This window comes from Sinocyclocheilus anshuiensis, unplaced genomic scaffold (genome assembly GCF_001515605.1).
Source record: "Sinocyclocheilus anshuiensis isolate Anshui unplaced genomic scaffold, SAMN03320099.WGS_v1.1 scaffold320, whole genome shotgun sequence".
Taxonomy (NCBI): Eukaryota; Metazoa; Chordata; class Actinopteri; order Cypriniformes; family Cyprinidae; genus Sinocyclocheilus; species Sinocyclocheilus anshuiensis.
In genome coordinates, this window is record NW_015554092.1 from 4,028 (window position 1) to 21,462 (window position 17,435).

The window sequence follows — 17,435 nt, forward strand, 5'->3', positions numbered from 1 at the left end:
TTGGCTATTGCTACAAATATACCCCAGCGACTTAAGACTGCTTCTGTGCTCCAGGGTCACATATTAACCAATGACACTGAAAGCTTTGTCAATTATAACAGGAGCAAGGCTGGTTTTCTGTTCACCGGCTCCGGTGTGTCTCTCTCCAGCTGTGCGGCTGAAGCTGCAGTGGTTTTGGCGTCACCGGAGGCGTGTGATTGGCTGATCTTGTGCTCGACGGCCTGCAGGAGGAACAGCATGTGTTTGAGCGCCTCCACCGGACCAGGATGCTTTCTGCTGCTGTATCCTGATGAACAGGAAGCTGCAGACTGGAGCCAGACAGATTTACACTGAAGAGCATTGAGTTTAAATGAACAGAAGACATCATGATGACTGTCACATACTGTACCTTGCTCCTCTGAAGTTCCTCAGGCGCTGGAGGTTCATCAGCACCACCCACACGCACTGGAGATTTACTACAGACAGTAGGACATGTTTTATATTTACATTTACTACATGCTTTTATTCAAAGCGATTTACACTGCATTCAATCATGCATTCCCTGAGAATCAAATCCATCACCTTTGCATTGCTTTTAAGAACCAAAGGCACATTTTTGCCAATAAATAATAGAAGTTTCTTGAGATTCAATGTGAAAATATCATCATTGTCCATCACTCACAACGTCACAGGGGGATTGTCCCAGGATCGGTCCGCGTCCAGAACGTCCTCCGTATCTCCTGAACTGTTGTGCTCCTTCACCGGCTCACAGAGAGCAAAAGAAGGCGCGTTTAACATCTGCTCGGCTCTGAAGATCAGAGAACCAATCTTATCATCTGAACAGAGAGAAACACAAGAAGAGACCAGTGATATATATTATGATAGTAATTCACTTATTTCATTTCAGTTCAATTTCTAATTTTCATGTAGTTTAATCTGAAGTACTAAAATTACTAAAACTAAAATAATAATTAATAAAACAAATAGTAAAAAAAAAAAACGATTGAAACCCATAAAAAAACCAAAACCTAACAAGTTTATTTTAATTTTAGTAGATTTTTTTGGTTTTGACATTTTTATTAGTTTTTGTTTTTAATAATTCTATTTTGCTTTATTTTCATTTCAGTCTTAAAATAAAAAGATAATTTATTTCAGTTTGTTGCCAAGACAACATTTCTAAATTTCATTTAATTTAAGTTGAAAGTTGAAAAACACAGCTAAAACCTAAACTAAAATTTAAATGAACGGAAAAGTGGAAAATATAAACATTTTAAAAACTCATTCAACATATGAATAAATTTAATATTAATGATATTAAATCAAAAATATTGATAAACTACTGAAATAAAAGAAAACATTCAAAACGTATTATTTCAGTCTCTTGCCAAGACATTGCCAAGTTGAAGAACTAAATTACCTAAATTACCATAAATAAATAACACCATGAAAATGAGTACATAATAATACATAAAACTTTAAAAATACATAAAATACATAATATTTTTGGATGAAATATTCCTCTGAAAATTAGATGGTGGTGTTTGTTTAAACTGGCAAACCTTTGAAAAGAGGTCCTTCATGAATCGGTCCTCTCTTCGCTGCCTGGAGTTTCTGCTCAAACTGTAAACGCAGATCTCTCAGACTGCACTGACTGATGGACTGGGATCCATACGGCTCTCCTGCGTGACCTTTGACACCTCGCTGACCTTTAGCGTCCGACTGACGTTCTCCACTGGACTCTTCCAGTTCTCCAACCCATGAAGGAACTCTGGGAGGAAGAGGATGATCTGAGGATTCTTCACACTGTCTCAGCCACACCGGATACTTCAGCTCAGGAACGCTGGTCATCCCGGAAACATCCATGTCGGATTTCTGGCTGGTCATCCAGCGCGGGAGATGACTGGATCTGGGCGTCCGATTGGCTGGCGGGATGTTGGGGGGAGGAGCTTGACGGTGTGACCTCAAACCAGCCATCAGTAAATCATCCACAGGGACGGGACGCCTTATGGAGTTTTTATGGGCCATAATGGACCGGGAGTGTGACCGGGAGCTAGAGTTGAAGCTCAATCCCAACGGAAAGCTCCCAGAGCGGGAGAGGAGGGCTGAGGTGCGGGTCACGGGGAGAGAGCCGTCATTTGGGAGAGCCAGGAGGTCATCAGTGGTCATACTGAGCCGATCCGAGTCTCTGTTCCGGACGGGAATGTTCAGGAAGATCAGCTCTTCATCCATCAAACTCGTCTTCAGTACTGCACACGTCAAAGCAAATAAAAACACTGGATGTTACGCATCAAAAAGAGAACGGACACTGCCTCCTTTGTTGTTATTGTTAATAAAACTATTCAATTGCATTTTGGTTAATTGAAATCAAATAAATGTAAAAACAAAACTGAAAGTAAAATAAACAAAGTGTAACTAAAATGTAAATAAATACTAATACAAATTAAATAAACGTGTTGTAAAAAATAAAAACTAATTAAAGTGACAAAAGCCAACAATTACAAAAAAAAAAAAAAACAATGAATACTGTTTTTATTAATATCATTACACTTTATTTGCTCTGTTTTATTCTGTGAAACCTTACTACGTATATGGAATAACCGTTTTATAAAAGCAATAACCCCCATGAAGCCGTGGTTTACAGTGAATTTATAACAGCTAAGGGGGTTTTACTCCGCTTCACGTCATGCCTAACAATGCCCCTTAGCTGTTATAAATTCACTGTAAACCACGGCTTCACGGGGCTTATTGCTTTATTCTCACAGCCGTCTGTGGTGACTGACAGCATGGTGCACATAACCTAGAATGCTCCTTAAAGCATGAATTGATTTGCATTGACTGTGCTGATTTACCGTCTCTGTTTCTGGGATGAGGTTTTGTAATCTCTTTGGGCAGCTCAAGTTTCCCGGTTGTGGTCTCAGCGTCTCGCAGACTCCTCTGGAAGTCAGTGATGTAAGCGTCCAGCGCCTCTGACGCAGAGATGTAGTGTCTGTCTCTGTATTTGATGCTGGGGACGGGCTCCGGGCGTAAGGAGCTCTGCAGGAGTCCTGAAGTGGCCAGCAGCGACGTGACGCTAGACTCAGGAGACATCAGACCGTCTTCACACGCTCTGCAAAAACACATACACTTACATTAATGTGTCATTAACACACACTATGCATAAAGCATGTATAAATGTTACAAGACATTTCTAGCTAGCTATGAAAAAATTGTAATAATAAAAAATTATCGTCAACCAATAAAAGCATGTATAAGTTGCATGACATTTTTAGCTATAAAAAATATTAATAATAAAAAATTATTAAATAATAAAAAAAAATGTAACCAATGAAAGTATGTATGAAAGTCGCATGACATTTATAACTATGAAAAAAAGAATGCTTAATCAAATTTAGTAATAAAAAATAAGCTTAATCGAAATAAATGTAAAAATGTATTAAAATAAATAATACATTTACCAGTACATTACTATTATAATTATTAGAATAACAAATGCAATTAAAGTAGTAAAAACTAAGAATTTCCATATCTATTAATTTTTCCCCTAATTTTATTCTACACATATCTATAATACAGTTATTATGTTTTAATTTTATTCTACACATATCTATAATACAATTATTATTATGTTTTAATTTCATTCTAAAATGTTAATAGTCTTTAACGTAATATTTTTGAGTGGGCTGATCATATTTTGGGGTCCGTGACATCTAAAAAAACTGCACTAACTAATGATAACTTAGATTTAATAGTTTAGTAAGATTAGTAAAACCTAGTTTTACGTTTTTCAGTACTTTAACACTTTTAAGTTCATATGTTTGACAGGAGTTTCAGGTTTTTCTGTTTCTGTTGCATAATTATTGCTGGAAATAGACCTTAAAGACATGTATTAATATACCACAATAAGTTTAATGTCTTTAACATGTCTAAAACTTTCACTTTCCTACATCTCGGGTGAATTGAGCAAAAACAGAAACTCACCGGATGAATCCGGTGCAGATCACGAACAGAAAGCGAAAGTGAGGCTAAATTAAAGTAAAGCAGATTAGACGAATCTGTACAGACACACGCCTGCTAAACATCCAACAGACAACCGCCGCCAGCAGCTCTGCGCATGCGCACTGAGTCACGTGACCTTCTCTAGACGCACGCTAGCCGCTCCACTCAGTCGAGTTTTTGCGAGCTGCGCATGCGCAGTCGGTCATATGACTTCTCAAAATGTTCTACGTTCATTAGCTGCGCCACTCAAACTCTATCCGTCGAAATGGAAACCGACACTTGATTTTCCTCCTACAGATTTTCTAAATCACTCTAAACATGTATAATTGACAGGAAAACAATAATAAATGGTTGCAATTGTCTATTTATGTCACAGGTGAATGTGAAGTTCTGTCGAACCTAACGAGTGAGGATTCTCATCCTCTCAGAATCAAATAGAGGGGATAATAATGTGTTATAAAAGTTCCTGACTCATGAGTGGGCGGCGGTTCTTTCATATCTCGCTAGAAATAGAATAAGATCGGATGGTAAACAGCGCGGAATGTCTCAATATGGGCGTGCCGCTGGGTTCACTGGACCAGTAATAATTTATAATAATAACTACTTTAATTCTATACTGTGTATTTTCAATTTAAATGTCAATTAAAATGATTTTTCGAGTGTAATTAATTGCCAGCGTATACCGCGCTGTCACGTGATGCCTGATGCTTTTCTCATCGCTGATCGGGTTTGTCATTGCGTATATACACGTCTTTTTGAACAGAATGAAATGTCGTATTTTCTTTTGCATGTCATGTAAAAATCTTTTGGGTCAATATTTTTTAAATGATTATGCTTTCCAGAGTACACGTGTGTTCTAATAACACAAACCCCGTCGCGAGTTTTGAATGGGTTTCTATGGAGGATCGTCTCAGTGCGCCGTCGAGCGCCCCCTGCAGGAAACTTTGCGTCAAGTTACAAACTCGATGATTTATTTCTCTCTGAGTGCTGCTGCCGACACATGCAAACACTCTTGAGTCCGGTTCAGCTGCTGTGTCTTTGTCCGTCCCTGTCAGAGCCGAACCGAACCGGATCATGCTCCGGTCCTGCTGTGTTTACGGCGCAGGAGTCCTCTGCGTTCTGCTGTTAATCGCCGGGATTGCGATGGCTTTAACGCAGGTCTTCCAGAAGCTCATAAACAACACAATAAAAGAGGTCAGTGAGTGTGTTTTTCATATCATATTTATGTTGTGTTCTTCATATGCTGTGACTGTACATGTGTAGTTTGTGTTGTGCTCAGAAAGTGACATCTCATGTTGATTTGTAAGAAATGCAGCAATATTTTTTATCATAGTATATTGTATAATATCATTATATCTAACATTATTATTGTTATCCTCACATAATTTTATGAACCCTTAATATACACCATGGTGTATGGAGTTGCCATATTCAAAATATTTTTTTCTGCCATTATTTTGAAATTTAATTTGATACAGTTTAAAGATCATAATATATAATGTTTTATATGAATAGCAGTATATGTAATATTATAGTATGTAATGTACAGTAATGTATTTTATTAGAATATCATAATATTATATAAATCATTATTATTATTTTCAACTCAATAATGTTGTAATAATATGAAACGATAATATACACCATATTTATTCACCATGATATTTACATGAATGTAAAGTTACATTTAAATGATATGATGCTCTTTTGTTGATTTTGATTGCTTCTATTGTCCTCATTTGTAAGTCGCTTTGGATAAAAGTGTCTGCTAAATGACTAAATCTAAATAATAATCAGACATAAGTAGTGTAGTATGTATTATAATATGATGTCTTTTTGTAATATCACATTATAATATTAAATAAATCAAGCATTATTATTAGTAGTAGTTGTAGTCGTATTTTCATTTTAGATTTAGTTTAGATTAAAGTTTGTTTAAAAGAGTATTGACATAATTAAGCCGCTTTATATATACACTAATATGATGCTATCAACTATGGTATTGAAGTAATATAATATTCATATGCAATATGCTTCTTCAAGGAGAGAAATTACTTAATAATACCATGTCTAGAAAACATGTATTTTTCTGGTTGCTGTCATTTGCACATATTTTTGTACATGTACTCATTGAGTAGGATATGAAATATAAATATATGATATTATGACACTTATGGGCTTTTTAACGTGTTTCTCTTCCTAAATTGTTTTAGAAACCATGAGTTTGTAAAAAATAACTACCCATAATTCACTTTCTCTTACAGCAAGTAGTTCTGGAAAATGGAACGGAGGCGTTTTCGGTGTTTCAAAACCCACCGCCGCCGGTTTACATGCAGTTTTACTTCTTTAATCTGACCAATCCTGCAGAGGTTCTGGATGGAGACAAACCCTTCGTCCTGCAGATCGGCCCGTACACGTACAGGTCAGTGATGGCACTAAAAACATGCTCGTCTTGTTTTCCTCTTGATGTGTGACGGACGGGAAGGCGATTCACATGACTGTGTTTTTGCTGCAGTTTTCTCTTGCACAAGTTTCGCTTGATGACACATCAGATATTCTATGTTCCTGAAAACCCTGTAACACTTCAGGGCTTCAAGCCACAAAGAAAACCCTACCAACCACACAGCAATCTGTCAGAGACTTAAAACTTTCACACTTTGAGCTTTTAAAGCAGTCGTGGCCTAGTGGTTAGAGAGTCGGACTTGTAACCTGAAGGTTGTGGGTTCGAGTCTCAGGTCAGTTAGCAGTGCTCTCTCCACCTTCAATACCACGACTGAGGTGAGACCCTTGAGCAAGGCACCGAACCCCCAACTGCTCACTGTGCTGCCCACTGCTCCGGGTGTGTGTGAGTTCACTACTGTGTGCGTGCACTTGAATGGGCTAAATGCAGAACACAAATTCTGAGTATGGGTCACCATACTTGGCCACACGTCACTTCACTTTCACTTAAAACTGGTTCAAACTTCAAGCTTTTGAAAATTTAAAACGGCTTTTAAAACTGCTTCAAAATTAAAACTACTTTTAAAAACTGTTTCTAAATTAAAACCGCTTCAAACTTCAAGCTTATGAAAACTTCAAACTGCATTTAAAAACTACTTCAAGCTTTTAAAACTGCTTCAAACTTAAAACTGCTTCAAACGTCAAGGTTTTAAAACTTAAAACTGCTTTTAAAACTGCTTCAAACTTCAGGCGTGTAGAACTTGAAACTGCTTTTAAAAATGGCTTCTAACGTCAAGCTTTTAAAACTTAAAACGGCATTTAAAACTGCTTCAAAATTAAAACTACTTTTAAAAACTGTTTCTAACTTAAAACTGCTTCAAACTTCAAGCTTTTAAAACTGCTTCAAACATAAAACTGCTTCAAACGTCAAGTTTTTACAACTTAAAACTGCTTCGAACTTCAGGCGTGTAGAACTTAAAACTGCTTTTAAAAATGGCTTCTAACATCAAGCTTTTAAAACTGCTTTAGACTAAAACTACTTCAAAACTTCAAGCTTTTTAAACTACATCAAACCACTTTTTGCTGCAGTTTTTTCTTTCACAAGTCTGACGACACATCAGATGCTCTGTGTTCTTTAAAACCACATTTATTAATCCTGAATCACATGATCTGTTGTTTTAAAATTGCTCAGCTCCATGACAATGTAATTTTCAGCTTTTAAAATGGCTTCAAATTTAAAACTGCTTTTAAAACTGCTTAAACTTAAAACTGCTTCAAACTAGTGATGTCCGGTTCGTGAACGAATCGTTCGATTTAAACGGTTATTCTCAGTGAACCGGTTGAACCAGTTCACCAAATCGGACTGAATCGTTTGAAACGGTTCGCGTCTCCAGTAAGCATTAATCCACAAATTACTTAAAGGGTTAGTTCACCCAAAAATTAAAATTAGCCCATAAATTACTCACCCTCAAGTCATCCTAGGTGTATATGACTTTCTTCTTTCAGACGAATCCAGTCGGAGTTATATTAAAAATTGTCTTTGATCTTCCAAGCTGTTTCATGGCACTCAGCGCGTGTTGCAGTGCATCAGTCCAAAAGAACTTAAATAAAAAGCGCCCATCCTTAAAAAAAAAGTGTCTCACACGGCTCCGGGGGGTGAACAAAGGCCTCCTGTAGCGAATCGATGCATTTTTGTAAGAACAATATCCATATTCAAAACGTAATAATCACTTTAATCTATTAGTGACTGTTGTTTTGTTTTGACAAGCTGCGCTTCCACGTGCGTCACTTCTGAGCGGCGCATGCGCAACGTTGACCTCATACGTCATCCTCCCGGAGCTGCTTCTGTGTACAACAGTGAGCGCAAGCTACATTAAAGCCTTTAAATTATTCACTTTTTTAATGTGGCTGACACTCCCTTTGAGTCGAAATAAACCAATATCCCAGAGTAATTCATTTACTCAAACAGCACACTGACTGAACTGCTGTGAAGAGAGAACTGAAGATGAACACGAGCAGAGCAGCATGTGTGCAGCGAGCCAGATAACGAACGTACATGCCCACTGCTGGAGCGGTTCTCGTTAGGGATGGGCGATACCCCTTATTTTGTTTTCGATATGATACCGATATTTTTCAAGGCAGTATCGTCGATATCGATACCGATTCGATACTTAAATTTGTGGTTACTGCAGTTTTACTACAAATACTGTGGTAAACTGTGGTTACTAATTTATTTACTTTATATCTTCAAGACTTAAATCCCCGTATGCACATCATTGCCTGTTACTGTATTTGGGTGCTTAGTTGCAAAACTTAATTGTAAACTTTTCAGATCATGATTATGTATGACGTCATTACGTTAGGGCGTAAAAGAACCGATGAACCGGTTCATTGAAACGAACTGTCCGAAAGAACCGGTTCACAGAAAAGAACCGGACTTCCCATCACTACTTCAAACTTCAGGCTTTTAAAACTGAAAACTGCTTTCAAAACTGTTTAAACTTAAAACTGCTTTCAAAGTTCAAGCGTTTAAAACTGCTTCAAACCTAAAATTGCTTTAAAAACTGATTCAAACTTGAAAATGATTTTAAAATGGCTTCAAACTTAAAACTGCTTTTAAAACTTTGTTGAACTTAAAACTACTTCAAATCTTTAAGCTTTATCAAACTACTTTTTGCTGCAGCTTTCTCTTGCACAAGTTTGACAACACAACAGATGCTCTGTGTTCATTTAAACCACATAACGCTTCAGATTTTAGTATTTATTTGTCCTGAATCACATGATCTGTTGTTTTAAAATTGCTCAGCTCCATGACAGTGTTATTTTCATAAGTCAATAAGAGCCACATTTGCGTTTCCTCTTTCAGGGAGTATCGGCCGAAGGAGGAAGTGAAATTTCTGGACAACGGAACCAGAGTGGAGGCTGTTAATCCGAAGACGTACGTGTTTGAGCCCAACATGTCACGCGGATCTGAGGACGACATCGTCCGAACAGTCAACATCCCCGCTGTGGTGAGATTGTGATCTCTGACCTACTAAAACCACAGAGAGATGAGAGCATGTCACGTGCTTAATGGGTGAATCTCGTGAAAGCGTGTCACATTTCACCCTAAAATCAAAATAAAAAAGAAGAAATTATGTTTGCATAAAAAAATGAAATCTGAGATTAGATAATTCACTGTGTATGGGTGTTTTTGACTTCAGACCGTGATGGAGAAAGCCAAAGGTAGATGGTTTGAAAGCTTCGTCAGTGCCTTGATGAAATCAAACAACATCGGTGTGTTTGGGACGTTCAGGGTCGGTGACCTGCTGTGGGGTTACGAAGATCCGCTGCTTAAATTAATCAAAAAATTAATCACAATGGATGACCACTTCGGACTTTTCTATAAGGTTAGTGGCCGTGGTGTTTGCTGCCAATCATCACTATTATTAGTACAAGTTTTATACCTCTAACACTAATTAATAAAGTTCAGTGTGTGCGTCATTGTGAAGTGTTTGTGCTTTAGACAAGAATGACTCAAATCATGTGTTTTGTTTGAGGTTTGTGGCATCAGTCAGTAGCTCTCTCTTTGGCTGATTATTAGGTTCAGCTTCAGAAAAAATACATTTTCAATACTTTTATTCATTAAGGATGCATTAAATTGATTCAATGTGACAGTAAAGACATTTACAATGTTACAAAAGATTTATATTTCAAATAAATGCTGTTCTTTTGAACTTTCTATTCATCTGTGAATCCTGAAAAATGAAATGTATCATTTTCAACAAAAATATTCAACTGATTTCAACATTGATAATAAACAGAAATGTTTCTTGAGCAAATCAGCATATTAGAATGATTTCTGAAAGAATCAGTAACATTTTAACGTTTACATAAAAAACAGCTATTTTAAAATGTAGTAATATTACTGAATTTTTACTGTATTTTTGATCAAATAAAAGCAGCCTTGGTGAACAAAAGAGACTTCAGTGTAACTGTACTTAATATTTGTGTTTCTCAGTGATACACACATCTGTTTATTGTGTTTTTGTACAAGTGTTTTATTCTCATGTCACTGACTGTGTTTCAGAAAAATGGCACCGACGACGGTGATTATATTTTCTTCACGGGGAAGCAGAATTATCAGGACTTTGCTCGTATAGACAAGTGGAACGGACAGAGGTAAAATCAGCAGAAAACTCAGCGTCTCGTTTTATCTCTAGAAGATTTATGAATGGATTTCGAACGAGCTGCACAATCAGCATGTGCTCAGAGTGAATTATGGATTATTTGTTCTGTTTGTCAGTACATTGAACTGGTGGAGTACAGAAGGGTGTAACAGGATCAACGGCACTGACGGAGCATCTTTCCATCCAGTCATCACAAAAACAGAGAAACTCTATATATTCTCCTCTGATCTGTGCAGGTGAGGACGCAGACCACTTAAACACACTGACCTGTTAACAGATCTTCATTTCACTCAATATGATGATGAATATCAACTATTTAAACAATATTTTAGCATATTCACATTCAGTTGCCAAATCATGAATATAAGTATAAACATATTTTATTATTGCAATTTTTATTGTACATTAATAATGGTTTCTGAGTCACTGATTAAAGGTTTAGTTTATGAATTCTGTTATTGATTCAGTATTGATCATATTGGGTCTGAACGTGTGACCTGATTAACTCAGTGCTTATGTGTGACCAAGCATTTTTCCTAAAAGTGGTTTTTTTTTTTAAAATCTTATCAGGTCACATACTGTATGTGGGTCAAGCATGTGTGATTCGTCATGCAGGTTGTTTAATTAGGTCTAAATCAGGCCTCCAATCAAGCAAAACTATTCAGCAGTTTACTGAAGTGATTATCAAACATATAAAAACATGTTATAAAAAAAACAGTTCTTTAGCCAAAACCATTTTACAGGGAAATTATAGTCATACAAACAAAGCTGTTAAATCTGAGAAGTAGGTCAAACTGAAACACAAATCTGCTTTTCAGATTTATTGCTTGTTTACTTAAATAAGGAAACAATCACAGTCCTAAATAAAACTGTCTTTCAGTGGAATCAGTGTGTGTTTAATGCATGTTTTTGTTGACAGGTCTATATATGCCCAGTACGAGTCTGACGTGAGCGTACGAGGGGTTCCCGGTTTCCGCTTTGTCCCACCCAGCGAGGTTTTCGCCAATCTTACGATTAACCCGGATAACGCAGGCTTCTGTGTGCCGGCCGGGAACTGTCTCGGCTCCGGCCTCCTCAACGTCAGCGTCTGCCAAGAAGGTCAGTGAGAGTCTGAATGCTGTTTGTCACCCTACAGACGCCGGGACGTCCCGCTAACATGTGTGTCTCCTCTCAGGTGCGCCCATTATCATGTCCTCCCCTCATTTCTACCAGGCAGATGACAGATTCGTCCAGGATGTGTTCGGGATGAATCCCAACAAGGAGGAGCACGAGACGGTCATTGACGTCAACCCGGTAAGTCTGTATAAACCTGATGAAAAAGTCTGACGAATTGATCAAAAACTGACATTTTTTCTCCTCACTGAATGCAAAATGCTGCATGGAGCTGCAAAATCACAGCCAGCCAGAATGTGTTTGATGTTTATGCTTTATTCATGCACTTGCATGTTTCCAAGTAGAGAATTCCAACTTACTATTCAGAAAAGTGCCATATAATCACAGGCAGGTGATGCTTTATTGTGCAGAAATCCTCTCTGTATGACATCATATGAGCATGTCGGCACCCAGGATCACATTTATCCAACGTTTGCAGTGATAAAACCGTAAATGATCTTCTCAGTTGATAAACATACACCTTTCGGAACATGCATTTGCTTTATTGTGCGTTATCTTCAAGCATCAGACAACAGTGAGAGATACAAGAACATCCCATGGTGGAGTGTGATTTTAGACCAATGAGATTTAACTGTAGGTGGAGCTACAATCTAAAACAAGCAAAAATAATGTCTCATCGTGTGTCACTCGTTGCGGTTGCAGGTTCAGATGAACAACAAAGATTAACATGGAAGTGGAAGTATATATATATATATATATATATAATAGTGATTGACACACTTTACATCAGTCATATCGGCATATGATCCATACGCTATCACATAAAATATTTTCTCTGAATTTTTCATTTAACATTTATGTGAAAATATATAGGTGCCTTTATATTTTAGAAATATTTGTAAACCCAAGTATAGTGTGCATACAATGAGCATAGTGTGCATATAATGAGCATAGTGTGCATATAATGACATTGTGTGCATACAATGAGCATAGTGTGCATACAATGAGCATAGTGTGTATACAATGAGCATAGTGTGCATATAATGAGTATAGTGTGTATATAATTAGTATAGTGTGCATATAATGAGCATATAATGAGTATATATGCTCATAGTGTGCATACAATGAGCATAGTGTGCATACAATGAGCATACAATGAGCATAGTGTGCATACAATGAGCATAGTGTGTATACAATGAGCATAGTGTGCATATAATGAGTATAGTGTGTATATAATTAGTATAGTGTGCATATAATGAGCATATAATGAGTATATATGCTCATAGTGTGCATACAATGAGCATAGTGTGCATACAATGAGCATAGTGTGCATATAATTAGTATGCATTATACACATACACATATAATGTGTATAGTGTGCATATAATGAGTATAGTGTGCATATAATGAGCATAATGTGCATATAATGAGTATAGTGTGCATATAATGTGTATAGTGTGCATCTAATGAGTATAAACAATGAGTATAGTGTATATGAGTATAGTGTGCATATGAGTAAAGCATGTCTATGAGTATAGTGTGCAAAAAAGTATAGCATGCAATTGATGCAAATAATGAGTATACATGTAAATAATAAGTATAGTGTATCGTGTGCATATGAGTATAGCATGTATAGAATGAGTATAGAGTGTAGCTTTTAAATATATAGTGTGTATATAATGAGTATACATGTAAATAATAAGTATAGTGTATACGAGTATAGTGAAGTGAAGTGACATGTGGCCAAGTATGGTGACCCATACTCGAAATTAGTGCTCTGCATTTATCCCATCCAAAGTGCACACACACAGCAGTGAACACACACACACCGTGAACACACACCCGGAGCAGTGGGCAGCCATTTTTTGCTGCGGCGCCCGGGGAGCAGTTGGGGGTTCGATGCCTTGCTCAAGTGCACTTCAGTATTGAAGGTGGGAGAGAGTGCTGTACATTCACTCCCCCCACCTACAATCCCTGCCGGTACGAGACTCGAACCCGCAACCTTTGGGTTACGAGTCCAACACGCTAACCATTAGGCCACGACTTCCCCATAGTCGTGTGCTTATGAGTATAGCATGTAGCTTTATATATATAGTATGTATATAATGAGTATAGTTTGAATATATATAATGAGTGTAGCATTTATATATAGAGTATAGTGTGTGTGTGTGTGTGTGTGTGTGTGTAATGAGTGTAGCATGTATATATAGTGTGTATATAATGAGTATAGTGTGTATCTGTGTGTGAGTATGGCGTGCATATGAGTAGTATACATGTAAATAATGTGTATAATGTAAATTAGTATAGTGTATATGAGTATAGTGTGTATGTAATGTTTATAGAGTACATATAATGAGTAGTATAGTGTACATATGAGTATAGTGTACATATAATGAGTATAGTATATATGTATATAATATGTTGCATGTATACAATAAATATAGTGTGTGTATATAATGAGTATGTAGTGTAGATATTGTATACAGTATGTGTTTATCTGCACTGCCATAAGAGGGCGCCATCACACCACACTCAGGCTTCAGGCCTACAATAATAATGAGACACAGATTCAGTTTCATTCTAAAAGATTTCTAACTGATAGCATTGCTACAGATCCAGAGCGAGTGAATGAAAGAATAACAGCATCTGTATTTCATTATTTACTGACAGTACAAACACACATTTTACGCTTGTGTCTGAGTCACTCTCTGATACAGCAGATGATGTTAGGATGATGTTATCTGATTTGCCAGCTAGTCCAGACGTGTCCCACTTCCCAGCAGGTAGTTAGTAATTAAACCGGTGTCTGTTTTGTTTTTTTTGTGTGTCGTGGGAGTTTGTTTAGTTTACAGTCAGAGTTTCTACAAACCTTTTGTATAAAAGACTTCAGACATTCAATAAAATAAAATTACAGGAGCACTAGATTCTTCCAGGAGCATGTTAAATAACTGCACATGTGTGTTTGATAAGTGCTTTTGCTGCAGGTTTGGGATCTCCACGGATCAGCAGGATAAAGTGCACTATGTGTGTGTTTTATGGTGTTTGTATAGGTTCACTTGGAACAGATTCAGGTGCTCCTTCTACCCTATAAAACTGTGCTACAGTAACCGTATCAGATGGTAATACCACCACGTACCATGGTACTGAATTATATATATATATATACTGTTATTTTATTTGATTTCTACTGAAGGATAGAGTCAGGCTTTTGTTATGTGCACATGACGGGAATCTCTTCTATTGCTGGGAATGTGTGTGTTGCTTTATGAAATGTTTTCTCATATCAGTTCCCATCATGCCTTTGGCACACAGCACATAGGCAAATTCACACCTATAAACGTTTTTGCGTTTGAGCGTTAAATGGGTCGCAGATGTGCTGTAAGATGCATACACGCGCACACACACACACTCCATATCATCTCAAATGTTTGAAAACCCCTGATTTGACTGGTACTTAATAGTGTAGTTGTAGTGTGTATATGAGTATAGTGTGCATAGCATATGACAAGTATAATGTGCATTTAAGAAGTAAAGTGTGCATATGATGAGTATTATGGGCATATAATGAGTATATACTATAGTGTGCATATAAGGAGTATTGAGTGCATATACTGTGCATTTAAGGAGTATAATGTGCATATAATGAGTATAGTGTGTGTTGATTATAATGTGCATATAATGATAGTGTGCATAACATACAAAACTACCAAATTTTGCTATAAGTTTGATCGCAACATATAATCATTGCAGTTAATAGTGTTCACTGTCTGTGTGATTACATGACATTAACTAACTGTAGGATTTTTACTGTACATTTCTGCCATATGGACATCAACTTGAGATAGTCACCACTGATAAGCTACTACTAAATATAATGTAGAAACTTTAATTTTCTGTAAAGCTGCTTTGCAACGATTTGCATCGTGATATATAATGTATATAATATATATATAATGAATATGGTGTGCATATAAGGAGTATAGAATGCATATAGTGTGCATTTAAGGAGTATAGTATGCATATAATGAGTATAATGTACATATAATTAGCATAGTGTGTATATAATGATTATAAAGTGCATATATTGTGCATATGACGAGTATATTAATAAATTTTTTGTTAGTTATTATTTTAAAATTATTTATTTGTTTAACATTTTAGTGTCTTATTTATATGTTTTTATTGAAAATGTATTTATTTAAATTTTACATTCATGATCTAATTTATTATTAGCTTTTCATCATCTCACAAGCCCCCAGGGCTTTGAGTAATATTAACCAATAGTCAGATTTATTAGGGAATCTGATGTTGATTTTGTGTGTGTTTGTGTTCTCAGCTCACTGGAATGTTGCTTCGGGGTGCGAAGCGTGTTCAGGTGAACGTCTACCTGCATCAGATCCAGGGATTCAGGTGAGGATGAGTCTCTCGGTGACCCGAGTTAGTTTAGCATGGACTGCTAACATTTCCTTCAAAAAAATAGAGAAATCTAGAAATAGCGTCTACTCACACCTCTGTTAAAATCACTGATTTTTGAGACATAAAAATAAATCCAAGATAAATCTTGTCAGATCTTTTCCACCTTTAATACGATATTAAAACCAATCAAATTCAAGAAAAAAATATTTTATATTGTTTTATATTTTATGTTTCTATTAGTGCTGTCAAATGATTAATCGCGATTAACCGCGTTCAAAATAAAAGTTTTTGTTTATATAATATATGTGTATACTGTGTATATTTATTATGTATATATAAATACACACACATTCATGTATATATTTAAGAAAAATATGTTATGTTTATATATTAAATGTATAAAATATAAGAATATAAATATATAAATGTATATGCATGCAAATATTTTCAAAATATATACTGTATGTGTGTGTATTTATATATGCATAATAAATATACACAGTACACATACATGTATTACGTAAACAAAAACCTTTATTTTGGATGCGATTAATCGTTTGACAGCACTAGTTTCTATGTTATATTTTTGTGTTACATGAATTGTTATTTTTATAGCCACTATATGCACATAGTTTGTGGTGTAATTTGCATGTTTATAGTTTAATATAGTACAGTTTGAACACGTTTTAGCATTTGTGTTTTTCTGTTGACTTACCAGAAATGTCATTTCAACCTTCTTTAACTTGCTGTTCTCCAGTTAATTAGTTTTGATGCATTTAATTTGATTGATACTCTTTCACTGTCAAATGCTGAAAGTTTGATGTTATAATGTAAAATTGACCACAGATGGATTATTTTAATCTGTAACTCCAGAACAACTTCTGATTGAGTAAGGTGTGTTAGGGTTACATGAGCTCATTACATAAGTCTCTCCTGAACCATGACCTGAAGTAGGTCATCCAGCTGTAATGATTGACAGCTGCGTGTTGGAGTTATTTTAGGACGTGAAGCGAGAGGATCGGTTTCCGAGTCTGTTTGGGGGTCAAGTGGTCCAATGACGCGAACGAAGACCCGACGCTGCCAAACATGACACTTGAGCCGACAGCTCGTTGGCTTGGTTTTGAAATGCGATCTATCTGAGAGTGCAGATAAATCCTGCGAATGAATGGAGTGTGAATGGAAAACATCTCTCCTCGCCTAGAATTATCAGTGTGACACACGGGCCTGAGCTGACTTCCCACAGTCCCATTCATCTGATAGTATGTGTCTGAGAGGCTTTTTCTTGAAGAGGTGTGTGTGTGTGTGTGTGTGTCCATTTGCATT

The 17,435-nt window shown here is 36.4% G+C and overlaps 2 protein-coding genes across 3 annotated transcripts in view; one reads left to right on the plus strand and one right to left on the minus strand.

Annotated features, from left to right (window-relative positions):
- Window positions 1-37: 37 nt before the first annotated feature.
- On the minus strand, window positions 38-4,711 carry LOC107669272 (lung adenoma susceptibility protein 2 homolog). The gene is made up of 6 exons (XM_016461450.1): window positions 4,659-4,711; window positions 2,829-3,085; window positions 1,539-2,225; window positions 662-815; window positions 389-455; window positions 38-308 (listed from the first exon to the last, which is right to left on the minus strand). Exons 1-6 carry the CDS (start codon window positions 4,709-4,711, stop codon window positions 93-95), a joined length of 1,434 nt encoding a protein of 477 aa, XP_016316936.1. The 3' UTR covers window positions 38-92.
- Window positions 4,712-4,928: 217 nt separating this feature from the next.
- Window positions 4,929-17,435, plus strand: part of LOC107669281 (lysosome membrane protein 2-like) — a 35,209-nt gene continuing 22,702 nt past the window's right edge. For both annotated transcript variants that reach the window (XR_001631965.1, XM_016461458.1), the window contains exons 1-9: window positions 4,929-5,169; window positions 6,240-6,397; window positions 9,281-9,425; window positions 9,618-9,803; window positions 10,484-10,575; window positions 10,700-10,819; window positions 11,503-11,681; window positions 11,758-11,876; window positions 16,033-16,106. Coding sequence is in view for 1 of the 2 variants with exons in the window: in XM_016461458.1 (XP_016316944.1) it covers window positions 5,050-5,169; window positions 6,240-6,397; window positions 9,281-9,425; window positions 9,618-9,803; window positions 10,484-10,575; window positions 10,700-10,819; window positions 11,503-11,681; window positions 11,758-11,876; window positions 16,033-16,106 (1,193 nt within the window). In the remaining variant the exon portion in view is untranslated. The remainder of the gene's footprint in view (window positions 5,170-6,239; window positions 6,398-9,280; window positions 9,426-9,617; window positions 9,804-10,483; window positions 10,576-10,699; window positions 10,820-11,502; window positions 11,682-11,757; window positions 11,877-16,032; window positions 16,107-17,435) is intronic.

Bases quoted from the DNA above. Each gene is read 5' to 3' on its own strand.
- LOC107669272 (XM_016461450.1), bottom strand. From the start codon at position 4,711: ATGACAAACCCGATCAGCGATGAGAAAAGCATCAGGCATCACGTGACA. The intron at 2,226-2,828 runs GTAAATCAGCAC...TGACGTGTGCAG, and splicing joins TCATCCCAGAAACAGAGACG to TACTGAAGACGAGTTTGATG. The intron at 309-388 runs GTACAGTATGTG...GTCTGGCTCCAG, and splicing joins AGGAACTTCAGAGGAGCAAG to TCTGCAGCTTCCTGTTCATC.